This window comes from Capricornis sumatraensis, chromosome 3 (genome assembly GCF_032405125.1).
Source record: "Capricornis sumatraensis isolate serow.1 chromosome 3, serow.2, whole genome shotgun sequence".
In the NCBI taxonomy this organism is placed as follows: domain Eukaryota; kingdom Metazoa; phylum Chordata; class Mammalia; order Artiodactyla; family Bovidae; genus Capricornis; species Capricornis sumatraensis.
In genome coordinates this window covers 157,420,895-157,444,414 of record NC_091071.1, presented here as the reverse complement: position 1 = coordinate 157,444,414, position 23,520 = coordinate 157,420,895, and the positions used below count along the sequence as shown (strand labels likewise).

At 38.5% G+C, this 23,520-nt stretch overlaps 1 protein-coding gene across 1 annotated transcript; it reads left to right on the top strand.

Moving 5' to 3' along the window:
- Nucleotides 1-10,008: 10,008 nt before the first annotated feature.
- CCDC195 (coiled-coil domain containing 195) lies at nucleotides 10,009-21,153 on the top strand. The gene is made up of 3 exons (XM_068967157.1): nucleotides 10,009-10,264; nucleotides 15,834-16,077; nucleotides 21,042-21,153. Exons 1-3 carry the CDS (start codon nucleotides 10,009-10,011, stop codon nucleotides 21,151-21,153), a joined length of 612 nt encoding a protein of 203 aa, XP_068823258.1.
- The last annotated feature ends 2,367 nt before the right edge of the window (nucleotides 21,154-23,520 follow it).

Here is a 23,520-nt window from a genome sequence, read left to right as displayed (position 1 = left end):
GGTCAACTACAAAACAAAAATAATCTGATTGACTATTCAGCTCAAAATAAATGGGAAAAAATGATCATGGTAACAAAAACACAGAGACTTGGATGAAAAAAAATTTTTTCATTGGTATCTTTTAATCCTGCTCATACTTTTGAAAGCCTAGCTTCTAATACATTGCTATTCTACAAATAGCAACATACATAAAAAGTGCAGATGAAGGACATGTCTCTGAACAAAAGTAACATGTTTTCCTGCTTCAGTCACAAAAGCCTAGGACTGAAGAAAACCTCAAAACTGCTTCAGCAGATAAATGGCTATCTAGAAGAGCAGATGGCCATTTACTTAATTTATAAGCATCTCCAGAGACCAAGCATTTGCATTGAATAGGACAAGAGTAAAACTTAAATATTTGATGGAAAATAATCTTTACCAAAATCATACATCCAAAGACTGTATATTTTGATTGCTTATTGACTTCCACCAGCACATTTCTACATTCATTGAACCAAATCTAACATGAATCTCATTTAAGAAGTAGATCAGAAGTGAATAAAAATCCAACCATATTTTCACTGAGTTTCTCTGACAAACCTAGACATGTTAAGAAGCAGAGACATCATTTTGCCTACAAAGGTCCATATAGTCAAAGCTATGATTTTTCTAGTGATCATGTACAGTTGTGAGGCTTGGACCATAAAGAAAGCTGAGCACTGAAGAAATTTGGCTTTTAACTCTGGTGTTGGAGAAGACTCTTTAGAGTCCCTTAGACAGTAAGGAGATCAAACCAATCAATCCTAAAGGAAATCATCCCTGAATATTCTTTGGAAGGACTGAGGCTGAAGCTGAAGTTCCAATACTCTGGCCACCTGATGCAAGTAGCCGATTCATTGGTAAAGACCCTGATGCTGGGAAAGATTGAAGGCAGGAGGAGAAGGGGATGACAGAGGGTGAGATAGTTGGATGGCATTACCAACTCAGTGGACATGAGTTTGAGCAAACTCCAGGAGTTAAAGACAGGGAAACATGATGTGCTATAGTCCATGGGGTTACAAAGATTGAACACAACTTAGTGACTAAACAATAAATCCTGGAAAACTCAGACACAGCGCTTAGCCCCTTTACAACCTTGTAGGTAGCAGCCCCATAGTCAAATGACTCTTCTGGCCTGTGGAACCCATTTCCTTGGGCTGGCATGTGAACTGTGTCTGTGAACGGGAAGTTTGCAACAGTCTACTATAATGGCAGTGGGGTTGGGGAATGTAAAGGTTATTGAAAACCCTATTTCAAGACCTCCAACCCACCCAGACAGCACAAAACCACAGGCAGTGACTTCACAGAGATTTTATCCAGAGTCAAATAGTCCCATCATTTTCATTATTCATATCTATAGAAGAACTAGGCCACAGGGCCCATGTTTTAGGACACTAGCCAAGTTTTGAAGAACTAAATGAGCAGGCATTCATAGTTCTACTCCTATTGGCAGGCTACCTTCTATTTATTTTTAAAATGTACTCGGAGGAAATTACTATTCATTCCTTCTTTTACCAAACACACCCTAATAATATAAGGAACAAAGAATGCTCTTTGTTCAGCTACAGTGGCATAGTCAAAATAGCACGGTTTATTTTGAACAGTCTCTAGGATAAACTAAAAAGAGAACAAAAAGTGAGAGACAGTTACTCTCGTCTTTAGAGTAAGATTTCCCATCACCACATAAATCACAAATTTCCATAAGACATTTCATCCTCAGATAAATCTAAAGATGTCTTTCCATTTAAAATAATCAGACACAGTAAATAATACCTCTTGAAAAGAAAAGTTGTTATAATGTCATGAGCCATGCAGTCTCCCAGAAGAGAGGACCCTTCCAGGCAGGTCACAGGAAGACCACTGTTGTCAAGCTTGGGACTGAAAACTCTTTACATGCCTTTGGTGGGAGAAATTCCTTTTTTGACCTTATATATTAATGGATTACAAAAATTTTTTTCATAAATCATGTCTCTTCACATTTAATACCACTTACTAAATATTAGCTCTAACCATTCTTCACCCAAAGCCCAAAAGATCTTTTTAAAATTTTAAAATTTTAAATAAAAGCCAGAATATAAGGATTGTAGGGGTGGTGGGGGGGAGGCTTACTATGATATTATATGAAATCATGTGTGTGAAACTTTTGAAAATTGTAAAGCACTATACAATTTAAAGAATCTTTCATTCAATTTTAAAAATTAAAAACAATAAAATCACATTCTTCTGTTGGAGAAAGAAAGAAAGGAAGCCAAATTCTTCCATGTGGTATGCAAAGCCTTTCAATATTTGGCTGAATTTTTTGCAGGGCTCCAGTGTTCCCACTCTTTATGGCCTAAGAGGACTCCCCTGACCATCTTCCTTAAAGAGAGTCTCCTAAATTCTAGCCAAGATATAATTAAAAGTTTTATACTTAAAAAAAGGTTAATCACTGTAATGTAAAAATAGCTTTTAAAAATGGAAGCAAAATGAGTACTCCCAAATTAGAGATTAAAGCATCATTAAAAATGTTTTTAAAGCAAAAAAAGAAGAATATCCTGGGTGCCTTCTTCCTAAGACTACTCATAATCCAAGCTACAATTTATGTTTTATTTAATGTATTTATTTGGTTGTCTCCCTTTTTAAGGCACAAAGCCTGTCTGTCTGCTCTGTCCAGTATAGCGCATTGTGCTGTGCTGAGCTCAGTGTTGTCTGACTCTGCAACCCCATAGACTGTAGCCCTCCAGGCTCCTCTGTCCATGGGGTTTTCCAGGCAAGAATACTGGAGTGGGCTGCCATTTCCTCCTCCAGGGGATCTTCCCAACCCAGGGATCGAACCCATATAGTTTTATGCTTCCTGCATTGGCAGGCGGATTCTTTACCACTGAGCCACCTGGGAAGCCCTAGTACATTAGATAGATACTTAATAAGAACTTGATGAATATATAAAAGAATGAAATATATATATATAAATGAATTGCTTCAGTCTCTCAAAAAGAATCTCACACACACACACACACACACACATACAGAATTTCAGCTTCTAGAAAAGAAAACTTTCCAGGCTATTGTACTACGAAGTTAAGAACTTCATATACGTTGTTCATTCACTTCTTGCTATTCTATCAGCCTGGATTTAAAACCACTGAATGACAAGGTATAAATGATGTCCCCCTGTCATCAGTAGCAGAAGTACAGTTATATTTATTTGCTGGCACTGTGATATGCCCTGACTGAATCCCTCCACTGGCCACACACTGAAAAAGAAGAGAGGGATTGAGAGAATGAGAGTGGAGGTTTTGGAGAACAGGCTGTTTTAGAGACTCAGCTTGGAAGAAGCAAATCTACTTCCCATATTCCATTGGCTAACAGTCCTATCAGTAGGAAGTGGTAGAGACTGAACTGCAACCGGGGCCTTTCAGCTTTACAGCTCACTCACTGTCCATCAAGGTACAAATAGCACCCATAGAACAAGCTTGCTCTCGGGATAGAATAGGGCAATGAATGGGGAAATGCTTTTTAACTATTAATGCACTCCACAATGTAAAACAATATCGTTATTGTTACCTCCAGGAGTGTTGTCATTTCTTACAACAGAAACATCTTATAAAGCAGTGAAGTCTCATTTCACTGTGACCTATTGGTGTGGTGAATAAGTGTCAAAAAGTAAGAGCTAAATAGTTGATCCAAAAATAAATGGATGGAGAACATGGAAGATCAAGTGTCCAAACACAGCAACTCTGATATGATTAGATCTTAAAAGTTTCAGAATGTTGACTGACTACCAAGAGTCTTCATAGTGTTGTGTGCTCAGCCATGTCCTACTCTTTGCGACTCCATGGACTATATCCTACTAGGCTCCTCTGTCCATGGGATCTTTACAGGCAAGAATACTGGACACAGGTTCCATCCCTGGGTCGATTCCCACCTCCCAGGGATTGAATCTGTGTGTCTTGCATCTCTTGCATGGACAAGCAGATTCTTTACCGCTAGCGCCACCTGGGAAGCCCTCATTACAGTGGTGGCTTCTTGTTTTTCTATTAATTTTTTCTCCTCCATCTCAAACATAACTCTCTGTATTCCTTCGTATCCAAGATGCTGGCCAATGAGAAGCATAATGTTAATACTCACAGGATACAGATCAGCAGAAATGCCTCCATCCTTCGTTAAAGAAAGTGCTAATAAGCAAAGGGTTAGCATCACAAAGGCAAGGAAGCAATTGCTTCCAGGGACTGGTAGCAGATGTATACTGTCCAAGGGACACTACCCTCCAAGGCTTCTAATGGCAGAAGCTGGTTCTAGAGAAAAACTTTGTAATATTGTGCAACATGAGTCAATGGAATGGGATCCTCTTGGGGAAAGAAGAAGCATCTTTTCCAAAGTCAGAGACCCTGATGCAGACTTTGGAGTCTGTTGAATGTTATTAAAATAAATGAGGCCAAAGCAGAGACATCAAGCTATGCAAGACTTGAGGTGAAACTGGACATTTTTCAAGTCCCATTTCATTAATAAATTAAGAGCAATCAAAGTTCAGCAAAGCCACAGATTTCTCTTCATCTATAAAATAAGAGAGACAATGGAAGACCAGACTTATTTCTGGCAAATTGGCTTCATAAAGGAGAAGAGTGGCTAAATAGGTCACTTTTTTTTTTTTTTTGCTATTTCTAGAACAGTTTTCCTCTAAAGAGTAGAATTTATACATATACCACACTGTTGTACAGCAGAAACCAACAAAACATTGTAAAGCAATTATCCTCCAATAAAAATAAGTTTGACCCTAAGATGATAATTGTCAATGCAAGATGATGGCAACATAAAGAATCTGTTACACTGTTTAAAAAAACAGAATAAAACTTATGAGTAATGGCCTCCTGGAAAGACATAGCATTCCTCTGACTCCATAATCTTCACAGAGCTGGACATGATCATGAATGACCCTGAACTCATCTTCACATAATCAAAAGGAAGATTATCAATGCTCACAGACTGTTTTTTGGGCCTTTCTAGCCCAACCCATCTGGGAGATCAAATGGTATGGTCTCCATCAGTCACAGCAGCTCCTTGTGACAATAACTTTTAGAGAAGAAAGAGATTTTAAAAACACAATAGGCAAACAGAGACAGGCTAAATTAAGAACCCCTGTTTAGACAAATAAAATTTTATTTGAAAAAAAATCCAAAATATGAAATTGATATGGGAATTCAAGAGGCCAGGAGAAACACTTGTTTGATCTTCTTTGATAAATTGTTTGAGCTTCTTCCTGTAGGACTTTGAGGGAGCAAGGGGTGGGGATCAGGGGAGCGGCAAGGAAGAAAGCTGTGTAGGTCAGGAAAAAGGAACCACCTGCTATAGGGGTCAGCCTGCCCAGCACTGAATGCTGCTGCTAAATGTGATCATTTTGTATTTTTCAAGTATTTTTTCCCATATGGCTGTGTTGATTTGCCTGTGAGTATGTACACACACACACACACACAGCATATTGCCTAATATACAGAACCTACTCTAGAATAGCATTGTTCAAAGGACATTGCAATCCATCCAAATCAGGTGATGCTCCAAATATAAGGAGAATACAGCTCCATCAGTGTCTTTGTTCTTTCCATTCACGTGCCTGGAACTATTTCCCATCATTTTTCTCCCTTTCTTTCCTTGGGCCACCTTTACAGGGACTTCTTTCCTACCTGCTCTGTTTTAAAATAAATTTAAATTGAATTCTCACTGCCCTTGCCCGACATTCTGTGCTCCTTTATTTTTCTCTATAGACTTTATCTCTTCTTACACGCTTTACATTTTGCTTATTTATTGTGTTTCTTTGCTGCTTTCCTGACTAGAATATATATTGCCTAAAGATAAGGATTTGTGTCTCTTTTGTTCACTAACTATGGACCAGGGCTTTGAATGGGGCATGGCACACGGTAAGAAGTAAATAAATATTCATCAAATGAATGGATGAGGTAATAACAATAGAAATTTAAAAATATTTAGAGCTAAATGATGATGAAAATATTATGTAATAAAATAAGTGGAAGACATTTGGGTACAACTACAAAACATTCTTGAAATACTTAGAGGGAGATTTGAATAAATGTCATAATAAAGATTCAATTCAGGCTTCCTTTATTGGTTCAGTGGTAAAGAATCCGCCTGCCAATGAGGAGACATAGATTTGATCCCTGGTCTAGGAAGATCCCACGTGCCACGAAGCAACTAAGCCCATGGCCGCAACTATTCAACATGTGCTCTGGAGCCCAGGCGGTGCAACTACTGAGCCCACAGGCCCTAGAGCCTATGTGATGAATTAACACAAGCCACTACAATGAGAAGCTTGGGCAGTGCAGCTAGAGGGTAGCCCCTACTCACCGCAACTAGAGAAAAGTCCCTGCAGCAACGAAGACCCAGCACAGCCAAAAATAAATAAGTAAATAAATAAAGAATATTAAAAAAAAGAAGATTCAATACAGCCAAGATAGATGTCAATTCTTCCCAATTGATCCATAAATTCCAAAAGAGATTTTCATGAAACTAAAAATCAGGGCTACACAGAGAGAAATCGTTTGCAGTTATACAGGTATTCAGTGCAAAGCTAGAATCAGACCACACAGATAGATTTCATTTCCTATAATTCCAAGCCTCTCCATCCTTCTTCTCTGCTCATCTACAAAGCCCTCCCCCTACTTGTCTAATACTAGACAGCAGGTAGATATTCAACCAAAAAATCTTTCATTTTAAAACCCTATGTTACTCAACAAACATGTATTGAAAACTTGCTAACTTCAAAGAACTTCAGAGCATTTATCATGATAAATTCGTTTAATCTGAAGATAGCTATTCTTATCTCCTTCACAGATAAAGATACAGGTGTAGAAAAGAGGGATAACTTGGTCTTGCCACTGAAAGTTCATGGAGCCAGATCCTTCCAGGATATCTTACGGGAGGCTTAAACTTGAATGTGAAGTGAAAGTTGCTCAGTCATGTGCAACTCTTTGTGGCTCCATGGACTATAGCCCACCAGGTTCCTCTGTCCATGGAATTCTCCAAGCAAGAGTACTGGAGTAGGTTGCCATTTCCTTCTCCAAGGGATCTTCCCAACACAGGGATGGAACCCATACCTTTTATGTTTCCTGCATTGGCAGGTGTGTTCTTTACCACCTGAGCCACCATGGAAACCTTGGCCCTCAGTAAATGTTCATGACAACAAGTTGATCTTGCAAAGCCATATTACTTTTTTGGTCCTTAGTTTCTTATGAAAAGAAGAACTCTATCTCCTTGAAGCCACACTCCTAGGAAACCAAGAGAATTTATCCATTCCCTCAAACTTGTTTGGTTGTCTCCACACAATATATTTGAAAGATTGAATAAGTTGCCCATTAAAAAATATAATGATCTCTCATGATATCTGGATTCCAACTTCTTCTTTTGAAAATTCTAAAGAACTGGAAACACCAGAACTAGAAAAACACATACCTTTCTTCATGACAACTGATGGTTGGAGCTCAGCAGTTGTTGAACTCACCATATCATTTAATTATTTTACCTGCCTTTATTTTATGAGTGAGATTTAATAATGAGATAGCGACAGAGTGGTAGTTAGTAACTTAGGACACAGACCTCCACCCTGTGCATTATATCAGTCAAATTTTTTGCACATGTGCCAATTGAAAGGAAGTCTTGAAATTCTTACTTTCAGTGGAAACTTACACAGGTCCATGATCATTTATCAGATGGCAAATGTCCCTTTCCATAGCTGGCTCCATGTAAGTCTCTTCATGCACAACAGTCAAGATTGTCTCACATCTGGCTGAACAGGGAAGTGGCTCATCCCTTCTATGTGAATTGACCCAGAGCAGCCTTAAACATCCCTTTCACAGGCTTATCAGTACTTCATGAAGCTATACCCGTCAAAAACTTTTCATCTCCTCCTTCGTTTCCACATGACTGCTCCATCACTGTGTGACACTCAAATGTCAAAAAGATGGCAGGATAGCAGACTGTCAAATCCACTTCTGAGTCGGGGCTCATGGCAACACCAGATGCTTCCGGTCACCTGGGAAATCACTGTGACAATAGCTACATATCAAGTTCAAGGTCAAAGTGAACTCTCAGCAAATGCTGCAAAAGCCGAATTTCTGAGTAGCTGTTTAAATAATTTATAACAGCAGAGTGTACGCCTGCTTGAAAAGTGAGACATAAGACTTCATGTAAGTGACACTTTTCTATTATATCTTAGAGGGCAAGGCCATTGGGTATCTCCACACGGAGGGACACATGGCCGGGTGGTGATAATGCAGTCAAAATCCCCAAGTTCTAATCTGACCTTGCCTATCCTCTGTCACTGACTAAAACCAAAGGTTCTGACAGATAAAGGAGTCACATGTCAACTCTACACACCGTATTCCAGCGAGGCATGATTTTATGTCCAGATGAAAGACACTCTGTGACATCATCTATTTGAAGAAGATGGAAAGCAGACACTTTCTGCCAACTCTCCATTCTCTAGAAATCAGACATGCTAACACAGTTCATCTCCTTTTTAAAACCTTGCCCACAAATGTGGGAAAAGCTAAAGACTGACTGCATTCCCACAGGGCCAACTCATGCTGGAGGCTGGCAGCATGATGCTTACTAGCTGATGTAGAAGATGAGGGGATTAACTATGTGGCTACCTGGGGAAAGCCCTGGGGACAGCTGGGACCAGTGTTCCAAGGCAGCAATGTGCTTGGGGTGTTTATGGAGCTAATGCTTAGGCCAGTGTGACTGAGGCAGGGCAGAGGGATAGAGCAAGGGAGTCAAAGCAGATGAAATCAGAGAGGAGCCACTTCAATAGCCTCTAGCACGCCGGGCACATAAATGCTTACTGAAATTCATTTAAATACAGATAGAAGTAGTAGATCAAAACAACTGACTAGTAAACATGTCATAAAATTTAAATACATATGATAATTCTGCATGAATGAAAAAGAAATAATACTTTCTCCAGTAACTCCCACATACAGACTTGGATCAATCAACCGGATCATCCTATTTACTAAGATAGCAAAAAAGCATCAACATATGTAGAAAACATAAGTAAGCAAATGTACAAGGAAAATTACCACCAAGACAAAGTATCTAATCATTTTGAACCTATTGTTTAAGCATGAATTGAATTTCCAAATGGATACGGAGCACATACCTTTCATTCCCAATGAAAAAACCTCTTCAGAAATAGGTCATGAAAGCTGTTAACTATTGCATGTTCTTCTCATTCAAGATTAATATTTGACCTGTATCTTCTTACATTTCCAAAACAGCCCTCAGCAGTATTTGCCCGAGCAAACACTCTGAAACCAAATTAACAGCAAAAATGATCATAGGAAAACCTACCAAGAAGTAATTATATCATCCTCGACATTATCTTAAGGGATTAAGGTATAATTATCATCATTTCATTTAAATAATCTCATGATTTCCTATGTTAGTTAAATTTTGACACCTAATCAACAGGTGTCAAAATTAATAATTTACCCCAAAGGTACAAAAACTATAATATATCCTACAGAAAAGACAAGGAATAATTCTTATGTGCCCACTTTGATGTGCTCATGACAGTTGGCAATCTATGAAACATCTGATACCAGAAATAGCAACAGAGAAAAAACTTGAGTGGCTGCTCAGATGGTGAGTTCATGACAGAAACAAGAAATTCTGTTCCTTGCTGGAAATTTTCAGAGTGTCTTCTGTAGACCCAAAGCATTATTCCAGAACTGCGGATTGATATGAAATGAAGGATACAAAGAAAAGCTCTGTTCTGAAAAACAAAACCCAGGATGAATTAGTCATGGAGATCCTTTACCTCCCTTGATAGCCTAACTCCCCAGGTGCTGAAAGATGGCATAGAGAAGACAGACATCTATTGTTCAGGAAACTTTAGGGGTGGGGTCAACCCATTCCACTAAGCAGATTGTGCGTTTGGTTTGTAAGCAAATGTTGGCCTGTCTCCCCAAAGGAGCAACCAGAGCAACCTGAAAAGAAGCAATGGCCGCGAATGACCATCTCATGAGAGTTATCCAGGAAATGCGGGCAGAGATCCACAAGCTGGAGAAAGAGAATCAAGCCCTCCGGATGAAGCTGATTTTGAGTAGTCAGAGAACCCCAGGCTCAGGAGGAGAATCAGGAGATGAAAAGGAAGTCACAGACCTCGGTAACCTTGAAGAAGTGCCCGGGCAATCTCCAGCAGCCCTTCATGGTGGTGTTGCCTCTGATTCAGCCCCAGGTGTGAGAGAACACCAAGGTACTGACTGCCCATAGTTCTTTGGGGCTGTGCCCACCTTTGCAAATATCTGTTAAATAGTTGGCTTAGTGTGCCTCTCACATAAGTGCATAATTTGTTATTAACAGTGGTGTGTTTTTTTCCTGGTATTGGGTTGGCCAAAAGGTTCTCATCACAGAAAGATGCTATGGAAAAATCCAAATGACCTTTTTGGCCAAGATAGATAAGTTTAGAATCCTTAGGCAAAAATTCCTTTAACATCTTCAATTATCATATCTTAACAACAGTAAAACTATCTCCAGGTATTCCTGAGAAGTTCAAGATGACAGATTCATGGAAATAAGTCATATTAAAAAGAATGCTTTTTTCCCTTTCTTGACTTCAAGCAATTAAATGCTACATAATAGAACACCAAATGGATATGTGTCAAATGGAGTGCTCGTTTATTAAGCCAGAACAGTCGTGCACAACAGTTAAGCGTATGGATATCAGAGTCAGACAAATACAGTTCCAATGATTTGACACTCATTAACCAGCACTTGATTTAGAGCTAGTTATAATAAATCTTTAACTCGCATTTTGTTCATTGAGAAGTGCTATAGTACCTATCTCAGCTGGTGATGACTGGTTGTAATAATAAACTAAGTGCTTAGTACAGTATCTAACAAACACACAACCAAGGCAGATATTGTTTCTTATCCATGTTTTAGAAGATCTTTACTGTCCTTTATGAATGCATGTTGCACATAATTCAACTTACTATATGCAGGCTGGAGACTTCAAGACTAAAAGTCAATGTCTGATACATTCTTTAAAAAATCTAACCTCTCATCTTTTATGGGAAATAATTTTGACTGTGAAGACTATACATGAAATTAGAAATCAGGAGAGTGAAAAATATTGAGTTGGCCCAAAAAGTTCATTTTGATTTTTCCATGATTAGAGAAATAGCCAAATGAGGTTTTGGGCAACTCAATATGTTCTACATTCAAATTGTCAAACTCGCCTACATATAGCATATTCAAATAAAATTGATTCATACTTGAATATCCAAAGTGCTTAATATCCTCTGTCAAAGGCTTCAGGCAAGGCTATTTAGAGGTACTGAACAGCTTAGCAATGGGACATGTCTTATCTCCAGCTGTTTTTGTTTTTTTTTTTCTGTTAAAGTGGTCTCTCTCTAGTGTGGGGCCCTATACTTCAAAGCTGGAAATAGATTTCAATAGGGGTCTTTTTCCTTGTTGTCAAGTACAGCTATGGATCTGAGTTATTCTGTCTGTGGGTTATTTAATAAAACTGAAAAAGGAAACTATAAAGAAGTTAGACCTTCTCCTAGTGGGAAAAAAAAGATACAGACATGTATAATATATCCTTCCTCCAGGTTTCCTCCACCTCTGAATTCCTGACATTTGGAATGAATAACTCTATATTATAGGAGTCTGTCTTGGACATTGTAAGATATTTAGTAAAGTATCTGCTTCTTCCCCTTCGGTCATGATCATCAAAAATGTCTTCAGACATTCCAAATATCACCTGGAGGATATTTCCCCTAGTTGAAAACCACTGCCTTACTCCAGACATAAAAAACTCCTTCAAAACTATTTTCCATGATGTTTAAGTTCAGTTCAGTTCAGTCACTCAGTCGTGTCCAACTCTTTGCGATCCCATGAACTGCAGCATTCCAGGCTTCCCTGTCCATCACCGACTCCCAGAGCTTGCTCAAACTCATTTCCGTTAAGTTGGTGATGCCGTTCAACCATCCCATCCTCTGTCGTCCCCTTCTCCCCTCGCCTTCAACCTTTCCCAGCAGTAGTCTTAATAATATTCAATAGGTCAGAAAAAATATGATTTGACTTAAGTACAAAGTGTTTATTCGCAGTTTTAGTAAGATATTGCCAATAGTCAAAATTCATACTTGCAACTGATTCATAAAAATGTGATCCTAGAGAAGAACTGTAGTGATAATCCCCTTATTTTACTGTTGAGGATATAAGACCCAGAGAGATTAAGCAACTTGTCCTATCTTCTTTTGAAAACAAAATAACATAAACCTATACTCCGATAAGGGACAATGTGATTTCAGAAGTGTGTCTCACTTTAAGAAAGGAAACCAATAAGCTGGGGCTAGAAGTAAATCCCTTGGGACTAAATCCTCCTGGACACATCGATGATAGTGTGCAAGTAGGTATGAAATCCAATCCATCTCATGGAGATGTTGCCCTCATCCCTTCTGCCCTTGGAATTCTCACCTTGGGTCTATTAGGGAAGAGATTGTTGCTCAGTCACTCAGCGTGTCTGACTCTAAGCAACCCCATAGACTGCAGCACACCAGGCTTCCCTGTCCTTCACTGTCTCCCAGAGTTTGTTCAAACTCATCTCCATTGAGTCAATGATGCCATCCAACCATCTCATCCTCTGTTGCCCCTTCTCCTCTCGCCCTGAATCTTTCCCAGCATCAGGGTCTTTTCCAGTAGGTCAGCTGTTCGCATCAGCTGGCATTAAGTATTGGAGCTTCAGCTTCAAAATCAGCCCTTCCAATGAATATTCAGAGTTGATTTCCTTTAGGATTGATTAGTTTGACCTGCTGTCCAAGGGACTCTCAAGAGTCTTCTCCAGCCTCATAGTTTGAAGGGAAGAGATAATTTGCTACAAAGAAGATGCAAGAAACAACTTTTTACCAAGAAACTTCAGCATTCCTAGACCTGTGATTCTCTTCACTCTGCTCCTACCCTTATCTGACAAACTGTATTTGATAGGAATCTTTGAAATGGTACTGATGATCCCTTGATGTCATGTGGAATATTCTTTCCCTTCTATTTATAAGAAACTAAAGAATATAGATTATTTGGGACCCAGGGACATAAACAAAGAACTTACTTTCTGATCAGTCATGTTGGAGTATAGGTCTCATATAAGAACAAACTTAACTTTGCAATTGTTGGTATAATTTCCTCTGTTGTATTTTCTTATCATTTGGTATAAAGAGATTGTTTTATAATCCTCTTAAACAGAAACTTTTATGTTTGTCAATAGTCATAAACCTGTATTTCAGTTCAGTTCAGTCACTCAGTCGTGTCCAGCTCTTTGCGACCCCATGAATCGCAGCACGCCAGGCTTCCCTGTCCATCACCAACTCCCGGAGTTCACTCAGACTCACGTCCATTGAGTCGGTGATGCCATCCAGCCATCTCATCCTCTGTCGTCCCCTTCTCCTCCTGCCCCCAATCCCTCCCAGCATCAGGGTCTTTTCCAATGAGTCAACTCTTTGCATGAGGTGGCCAAAGTACTGGAGTTTCAGCTTTAGTATCAGTCCTTCCAAAGAACACCCAGGACTGATCTCCTTTAGAATGGACTAGTTGGATCTCCTTGCAGTCCAAGAGACTCGCAAGAGTCTTCTCCAACACCACAGTTCAAAAGCATCAATTCTTTGGCACTCAGCTTTCTTCACAGTCCAACTCTCACATCTATACATGACCACTGGAAAAACCATAGCCTTGACTAGACGGACCTTTGTTGGCAAAGTAATGTCTCTGCATTTCAATATGCTATCTAGGTTGGTCATAACTTTCCTTCCAGGGAGTAAGTGTCTTTTAATTTCATAGCTGCAATCACCATCTGCAGTGATTTTGAAGCCCCCCAAAATAGTCTGACACTGTTTCCACTGTTTCCCCAACTCTTTCCCATGAAGTGATTGGACCAGATGCCATGATCTTTGTTTTCTGAATGTTGAGCTTTAAGCCAACTTTTTTACTCTCTTCTTTCACTTTCATCAAGAGGCTTTTTAGTTCCTCTTCACTTTCTGCCATAAGGGTGGTGTCATCTGCATCTCTGAGGTGATTGATATTTCTCCCGGCAATCTTGATTCCAGCTTGTGCTTCTTCTAGCCCAGCGTTTCTCATGATGTACTCTGCATATAAAAACTTGTCTTTAGATCATTATAAAAGTTATATGTCATGGCCAAAGGAAGTGTTCAAAGATAGTTTATGAATAGTATTTGCAGTTAATTACTTCAGTTGGATTTGAACTTAAACTCACCCACAGACTTTTGCCTAAAATCTGATCTTCTGCTCTTCCCTAAGATAAAAAGCAAGGGCAGCCTCCACTTTCTGTAATGGCTATATAATTTGCTGTCTGTGTTCTACAAACATGGGTCACAAAATTTTAAAAGGAGAAAATTGTGCTTCTAACACTCTGAAAACCTAAACATGATGCTGGATTTTCTTTTACTTTCTTGATAGTTAATGGCAAAGCTGTAATGAGAAAGAATAGAGTCAACAAACATTCATTAAGTGCTCCAGAAAATGGTCCAGTCTATGAAGTCAGTGTCATTAGCCCCAGTGGTAATAACTAGATGTCTAAGTAGAGGCTGAATGACAGGCCCCAGGTCAGTTAGCAGAGTGTTAGATGTGAAATGCAGACAAACCAAGATGCCCTAAAATAAAGGTCTTTTAATCAAGAGGCTTTCATTCTAAGGACTGGAGATACAATTTACCTCAAAGAAAGAGTTTATTAGGAGACCCTTATGGATAGAAATTGAGTTGGAAACCCTCAGAAACTAGAGACATAAAGCTCTTAAGAGAAAGATGGAGAAAACTCCTGTTTCCCACACAGGCATCTTTACTTTTTTTTTTTTTTTTTTTTTGGCTGCAACTCAAGGCATGTGGGATCTTAGTTCCTAGTTCCCTGACTAGGGATCAAACTCACACTTGCTGCAGTGAAAGTGTGGCATCTTAGCCACTGAGTCACCTGGGAAGTCCCTAGATGTTTTTACTTCTTTCTACTTGTTCGCCTTGCTCTCATCTCTCATTCGACAGAGAGAGATGACTGCTCAACTAAAGCAAACACACACATTTCAGGCCAGTTGGCAGCAACCAGTTCAATTATTTGTGGTCATTCAAGTGATGAGGCACTGTGGATGAACACATTCTTTTAGAATGAAGATCGAGAAGCCATCCACAACTGCATCTCTGCAAGTTCATGTTCTTCCCATCCTAAAATCATATTTTACTGTTTCGTCATGTGCAAATTTTTGTTCATATTCTGTGTTCTCAGGAAGGTCTTCCCTGACTACACTATTTAAGTAGCCTCCAGACCTTGGAAATGGCAACCAACTCCAGTACTCTTGCCTGGAGAATCCCATGGACAGAGGAGCCTGGTGGGCTACAGTCCACAGGGTCACAAAGAGTCGGACACAACTGAGAGATTTCACCTCACCTCACCAGACCTTGCCCTCATCTAACTCTAGCACCTTGCTCTCAGCAGTCTTATTCATCCTCCTAGAATCTATTGCCAGATGAATTTTATCATATATCTGTCTGTCATCTGTCAGCCACACAAGAAGGTAAGCTCTATGCAAGCAAGAATTTTGTGTTTTCACTTGCACACATCCATCTCTTTAAGAAGTGCCTGGCTCAGGGTTGGATTATTTCCAAAATAAATCAATGAATGAATATCTTTTATGCAAAAAATTAATCTAAAAACAACAGTTTTGTTTAGTTAGTTTCAATAAAGAACTAGTAATACAGTCTTCCATTTGTGGATGTCATTAAAAATGGAATTTTTAAACTTGAATTTTGTGTCTCCTTTACAGGCAATGTCATGATTGTTAGACGTTATTCCATTTCCTCACCGATTCATTCATCAACTACAAGTGACCCTTGGAAGACTAGAAGAAGACATCCAAACTGTGGAACTCTAGAAGTTCAAGGGACGGTCAAATCACTGGCTTCTTCAGTTAAGAAGCAAGACAATGAAGAAAAGATGTTTACCTCGGATTCTTTCACTACCAATGGTTGCAGCAAAGGAGTCTTTCCTGAGCATGATTTTGGTTACAGGTAATGTACCATCCCTCTGGGAGAAGGCACAGTAACCCACTCCAGCATTCTTGGCTAGAGAATCCCCATGGACAGAGGAGCCTGGAGGGCTCCAGTTCATGGGGTAGCAAAGAGGAGGACACTTCTGAGTGACTAAGCACAGCACAGCACAATGTACAATCTTGCCTCAAGACAGTTTATAGTTGCATAGTGTAATGGCTACTGAGACATTCCCCTGGATAAGCAAGGTCTTATACAGTGGAGGAACTAAAAACAAGGAGGCTATTTCCATCACATTTATGTGTTTTGAGAACCGAAAGAAACAAACTTATCTAAGATCAAATGGTACTCTCTAATAGATGCCTGTAAGAAGAGGAAAGTGATCAGTCTTCACTTACTCATCAAGCATGAATGATGGTACTCTAGGCTGGGTGCTGGGAATCCAAGATTCAGCAAAAGCAAAACATTATTTTAAAATTCAAAACTTTCCTTTAGTGACAAAAACACACAAGCAAACTGACCACTACAATAAAGTGTGTCCCAGGAAGAAGACACATTTACACTGGGAGCCAAACACAGAATTCCTCCCTAAAGGAGAACTGTACTTGTAGAGGAAGGTGCCTTCATGGGCTTTTGTGGGTACAAGAAAGCACCTTTTAGGCATAAGCCAAACAGGCTAAGAGACAAAGACAAAACTGGCCTATTCTGCAAAATACATGAATTGGTATTTAAGGAGTTAGAAGCAGCCTACGAATGGAAGGGAGTGAGAAAACATTTGATAAGTAGGGTGGGAATCTTTTAGAGGAGAGTTGGCCAGTGGCCCCTGGTGTGGGTAAAGCTAAGAGCTCTTTTGGAATAAGACTGTCACCGTCAAGCACTAGTGTGTCAGAGTATCACCTCCCCTCCTCCCTCCTCTGCACTTCTACCTCCCAATTCCCAGTTAGGCTCTGACTCTATCAAGAGTCTATACACACTGTAGATAATCAACAAAGACCTACTGTTTAGCAGAGGGAACTCTACTCAGTATCCTGTAATAACCTAGATGGGAATAGACTCTGAAAAAGAAAAAAAAAAGATATGATTATTTAAAAAACAAAGAGTCTATACACATTTGCCTCTTTTGAGGAGGAGAAAAATCAAGAAAAGGGGACCTGGTTTCATGATTAACTTATCATGAGGAAGAAACAATTGAACAAATATGGTTGTTTAAAGAATCAGTGAGTCATCTAATTCAGCAGCAGCAGGAAATCAAATCAAAGTGGTAGTCATAATTAATAGGCCATCAGGAATTCTCATAAATATGGAAAAGGGCACTGGTCTTCCACAGGATGTAGGATACAAAGGTTGAGCCAGTTTTATTTGAATTTTACGAAGCAGGATGAGCACCGTGTTTCACTTGTAGAAAGTTCTATTACAGGAGGAGAGAGGAACCTGGTCATGAAGGAGAGGCAAAGACAAATGTACAGCGTACCCCACTAGACCAAAAAAGAGAAAGAGACAGAAGAAATCATGACTATGGAGAAAGCTAGAAGCAGGGAAGTCAGTGCGGATGGAGAGGTTGGCAGTATCCATCACAGAAGGCATCCCATGGAATGCTGGGAATATGTGCTTTATCCAGTAATTACTGGAAAGCTGGTAAAAAATGTATTCATGAAAATTTTCAAAATACACAAATACTCAGAAACTAATATTACAAATACCAATGTATCCATCTGCAAGAGTTCTGTCATAGTTTATCAGATATTTTTATATATAAGACAAAAAGTGCTACTAAGAAAGAAAAGGGACATCTCTTCCCCTGTGTTCCTAAGGGGCAAGCATTACCAGGAATTTTGTTTCTATACTTTAGGTCTATTTTTTATGCTTTCATTACACACATTCATTCATTCAACAAATACAGCTTAAATGTGTACTATATGCTGGGCAGGATCCTAGGCACCGAGGATACAACAGGAAACAAAATTGTCAGAAATCTCTGCCAATGTGGAGTTTTTCCTCTGTAACATGGTGATCAATCAACATGAAAACACATGCAGCGTAGAGTTAGATGGTGAAACAAGTAAGCCAATCAAAGGAAAAATGAAGGCTTGAGAAGCAAGCATTGTCGAAATGTTAATTGAAATGAATTGTTGTAGCCAGAAAATATGACGGTATTTGAATACAGAAGGGAGAGAGAGTTTTGGGAATATGAGCAGGGGTTTGGAGTGGATGGGTGAAGGGACTTGCCAGACATTGAGAACAGCAAATGCCAGAGGACTGGGTGGGCTCAAAAACGACTGGTGTTTAAGGAAGGGCAAGGAGGCTGGCTTTGAGTGCAGTGGAGGGAGCAAGACAGAGAGCAATGAAAAAGAGAGCTAAGGATGGCCATCCACTCTTTTCAATGTTCTGGATATATTGCAAGTGAACTGGGATGTATAACATACTCTTTTTGTTAGTATATGTATTAATATATAATATATGTATGGGACTCTGTTTTGAAAAGACTATAAGAAAATAATACAGAAAACAAGAGGACCAGTTTAAAGCTAAAAAAGTAATTTAGGCAAGAAATGATTATTCACTGGCCAACAGCAATAACTGAATGTGATTTCTAATCTTGTTTTGAAGATGGAGCCAACGAGATTTGTTAACAGAGCAGATGTAGGATATGGAAACAATAAGTGTACACCCAACCATTGTGTTCCAATGGCCATGTGTTTTCAAAGAGGGAGGAGAGAAGAAAGGCAGAGACGTACGCTTTGTCTGAGTAAAATTATGTGTATGTAATAGACAGTTATATGAAAGCACTAAATGTTCCTTGTTTGCAAAATTGCAAATTTAAAAATGTAAATACAATATACAAAGTAAAAAATATAAAAAGGAATATCTTCCATAATCCCACTACCTGAAAAACCACCATTGAGATTTATTTATTTATTTTATTTATTTATTTGGCTGTACCAGGTCTTAGTTGCAGCCTGCTGGATCTAGCTCCCTGACCAGGGATCAAACCCCTGCACTGGGAGCTCAGAGTCTTAGCCATTGGACCACCAGGGAAGTCCCCATCATTGAGATTTTAATGGCTATCTCTCCATGCTGGTATCTATATAGTTTGTAATTGTACAGTGTCTGTATTATAATGGTGTAGTTTTTGCACTTAAATCACTGCAGGTCCACAGACCTACAATACTACACTGAGAAATATAGTAATATTAATTTTTCCATGTAAGTTTATATTATTTTCTATGATAGTTTGGGAACCTAGCCAATGTTTATAATGCATTACTTTTCTGAAGCAAAATGTTTTCCAACTTCCAAACTGCCAATGAATAAACTATTAGAACACAATCCATTTCTAATTTGGAATCTACTTTAATTTGAAAGATTGAGCCAATTGTAGAACTGTGCTAAAGCAAGAAAGTCAGCAACGGCTGAAAATCAACAGCTGGGCTGGCATAAAACCCAGTAAATACAGAGAATGGTTTCACAGGAATTGAGCACTTTCTTTCGTAGTCTTTTTTTTTTTATTTTGTCTTTTACTTTCTCAGGGATTAACTAGTAAAGTAACAACTCATTACATTATTCCTCTAATTTGGGGAGTAAATTCATTTCCTTTCTAATAGCGTTCAAAGAATCTTACAAAGATTCTTATCAAGAACTAACCAATATGTTTGAACTAGCTTTCAAATCAATGAGATATCGTATCTAATTTGCTCATGAACTTTTCAACTGTTATTCCAAGAAAGTATTTTACAGAAGAAAGCCAGTGTCAATATTTCTAAGAACCCATGCTCTCCAGAAACTAGAGATTGGATTTTAATTTTTCCCTCATTTTGACATAAAAACCCAATTTTTTCCTCTTGCATTCAAGAAAAAAATAATAACCTTAGGCTGTTGGAAAGATTAGGGGAAAGAGTCCATATAGACCTTAGAATGGTCCATATAGAACTTAGAATGGCTATTTTACTACTAGGAAAAAACAGAAATTAAAATAAATATATTGTCTTCTTTTTCTAAGCAAAGTCATTAAGAAGACAGCCTCTGGAATCAGATGACTAAAATTCCAACTCCATCATTTGCAAAGAGCATGCTCTTGGAAAAGTTATTAGTCTGTCCTGTGCCATAGTTTATTTTTTTGTAAAAAGAGAATCATAATAGCAGTGACCTCATAGATTTTGTGAAGAATAAATGGGAGAGTCTAGTGAATGCTTGCTAAGTGGCCTAGCTGTTATTATTTTATTGATCCCAACATATGGAACAACTGGCCTTCCTCCCAAGGGAGGCAGCAGATGTGTGTTCCCCACAATACAGCCACTAAATGCCATTCTCTGAAATTACGGCCTTATCTAATTAAAAAGAGAGAGATCAAAACTAGAGAAAAGACAATCATTCTGAACACTATTCTTTAGACTTGTTCCTGGGAGCACTTTATCCTGGTTTTTGTCAAAATCGTACATAACACTGTTCAAGGAGAAAGGAGCAGAGGGCAAAATGAAAAGATTTAATCCCTCAGATAACACTAGGTCATTGCTGGCACTGCTCTCTCTCCTTTATTGGTCAAGTGTGATGGATATTCATCAAAATTCAAAATGGTGCATTGATCTGGATTTAGAAAATAATTGTCCCAAATTTCTGCTTCATTTCAACTGAAGAGCTTTGACATGCAGGACCCTTGGTTGAGAGAACACATTAATCTTTAACTTTAAACATCAAGCTAAGAATCCACAGACGTACAGTCCTTTCCTCAAAAGTTTTAAGTTTTAGTTATCAGCACCATCCACTGGTTTAATCAAAAGGCCAATTACAATATATTTTCTTGCATTCCAAATTGTTTATTTGAACAACTAAACAAAGAAAATAGTATGGTAGATGTAAGTTGAACGTTTAACTCTTTAGGCATTATTTGGTACTTGGAAAAATAGTACATGTTTTGTAGAAATAGTAAATGCTTTGTGTAAAGCCTCACTAAATTTTTATTCATCTCTCCTTTATTCTGCTTTCTTTAGGGACAAGATAAAGACAGTTGGTTTCCTGTTACCCATGAACATGTCTTCGTACTCCAAAGATTCAAGTTCTTTGAAATACTCACCAAACCAGCTAAGTACTATTATAGAATAGGATACTCAAGGTGGTGAAATTTAAGACACAGATGTGAGAACACTGAGACGTGGTTGGGTCAGTGTCCCCGCCGCCCCCCTCCACCCCCCGCAAAAAGCTCTGAGAAGATGCTCCCTAAGGGCTTTCAATAGCTGAGTCCAAGATCTCTCTTAGTAAATGTTGCACTGCACTTGAAAATATGTGGGTTATTGTCAAATATCTTTTGATATTGATTTCTAATATAACTCCACAGTGATAAGGGAACAGACTCTGTGTGGTTTCAATAGCTTTGGGCTGTGAAGTTTTTGCACCTTGTTTTATGTCTCTGGATCTGTTCCAGGGTCTCCTAGTTTACAGCCTATGGAAACTTGAATAGAAGTAGTTTTCTCCTGTTGTGTGAAAATTGTATAAATCTTAATTATGTTGAATCAGTTCACAGGGCTTTAAGGGTCTGCTATATCTTTCTACTTCTCTGCATGTTCATTCTATTAATTTTTGAGAGTTTGATATTGAAACTCCAATTTAAAAATCTTAATTTATCTACTTTTAAAAATAATTGTAATTTATAGTGGAAATATATTGGAATATAGTGGAAATAAACTTGTTCTGTATTTTCCAACTCTCCCATAAATGTGTTATCATACTTTCATTATTTAAAAAAGAAAAATAAAAAGATTCACTAAGACACACAAAATACCCAACGTTGGCTTAATGGAATTGTCAAAGGACCTGAGCAAGAAATGGAAGTCATTACTTTATGTTGTCACTGAGTATTAATGATGTGTGCACAGTGGCTGAGGCAGTCCCTCTATGCAGCCTCTGAGCAAATAAATAAAATTAAATTAAATTGCTTGCTAAGTGTTCAGTATCTGTGTAATTCTTCTGTTCCCATTATGGGTCACTCTCCAGATGAAACTATAACACATCTAGGAAAAAAATTCTATATCTGACTAATAACATAGAAACCATAGTGATTATCCTTAGAGTTAATTGTGGGCTGATATTTCACTGATGCAAGCTCATTTAATCTTTTAATATCCTGTGTCCTCGGCACATGAACACAAACCCAGCAAACTCCCACAGCGTATGTTGTGGACTCAGAGTAACTGTGAGCTGTCTAATGGTAAAGACACTCATCTTGGTTGGAAGGAGAAAGAAAAATGTTCAAATCATCATTACTTAGGGATTGGAAATCTCAGAAATCCCTCAGATCCCAAACCTCTATTCAAGAGTTCCTCCTTCACTCCAGGTTTATAGCAATCATGTTTTAATACCAATATGCCTTTTAAACAAATATATTAAAATCTCCTGTTTTCAAAGCAGAAATAGAGACACAGACATAGAGAACAAACCTATGGACACCGTGGAGGGGACAGAGGGGGTGTGAAGGGAGATTGGGACTGACATATCCACGCTACTGATATTATGTATAAAGTAGTTAACTAATGAGAACCGATTACATAGCACAGGGAACTCTACTCAGTGCTCTGTGGTGACACAGACAGGAGGGAAATCCAAAAAAAGAGGAGACATACGTATACATAAAGCAGATTCACTCCGCTATATACAGTAGAAACTAACACAACATTGTAAAGCAACTAGACTCCAATAAAATTATTTTTTAAATCTCCAGAGTGTTAGAATATAGATTTGGGGCTCCCAACAGGAACAAGACAAGAAATTCACATTTTAAACAAGCCTTCCCAGATGACTTCTTATACAGCTATGATTTCAATCCACTATTCTAAATATTAAGAATCACAGAAGTCCCCAGATGTGGCACCAAGTTGAAAGGGAAGCACTGAAGCAAGGAAAGGGTAGAAATGGTCCAATCTCTTTCTAATAAAGAATTTCAATATTCACAAAACAGACTCCTAGAAGGGAGATGGATGAATCAATGACTACCCTGAAGTAAAAACAGCATAATGGATCAAATCCTTCTTTTACTTGTGATATTAATTTAAGATTATCAATATTCTCAATATTATAGCAGATGTACAACAGGGCAAGGTTATGACTGGAGGGGAAAGATACAAATGAGGTATAAAAACATTCACCTGGGAATAAAGATGAGTGCAATAATTAAACTATTAACATATGTGATTATTGGAATTTTTAATTCATGCACAATTCTATTTTCTGCATATTTACAAAATGGAGAATTTTGTGTTGACATCAAAGAAACATTTTCCAGTATTTTTTTTTTGAAAAGCAATGACTGACAACCACTCGAATCACAGTGTCATAACTGGCAAAGTTATAATGACAAATTACCCCAATGCCCAGCTCAATGACTAATATATGATTGGCATTACACACATAGTCCGTGACCTGAACTGAATGAACAGGTACATGAGACTGTCCCTGACCAGTGAGAAATACCACACC

Coding starts and splice junctions, on each gene's coding strand:
- CCDC195 (XM_068967157.1), top strand. CDS start 10,009: ATGGCCGCGAATGACCATCTCATGAGAGTTATCCAGGAAATGCGGGCA. Junction 10,265..15,833: donor AGGTGTGAGAGAACACCAAG/GTACTGACTGCC, acceptor TCTCCTTTACAG/GCAATGTCATGATTGTTAGA. Junction 16,078..21,041: donor GAGCATGATTTTGGTTACAG/GTAATGTACCAT, acceptor TGCTTTCTTTAG/GGACAAGATAAAGACAGTTG.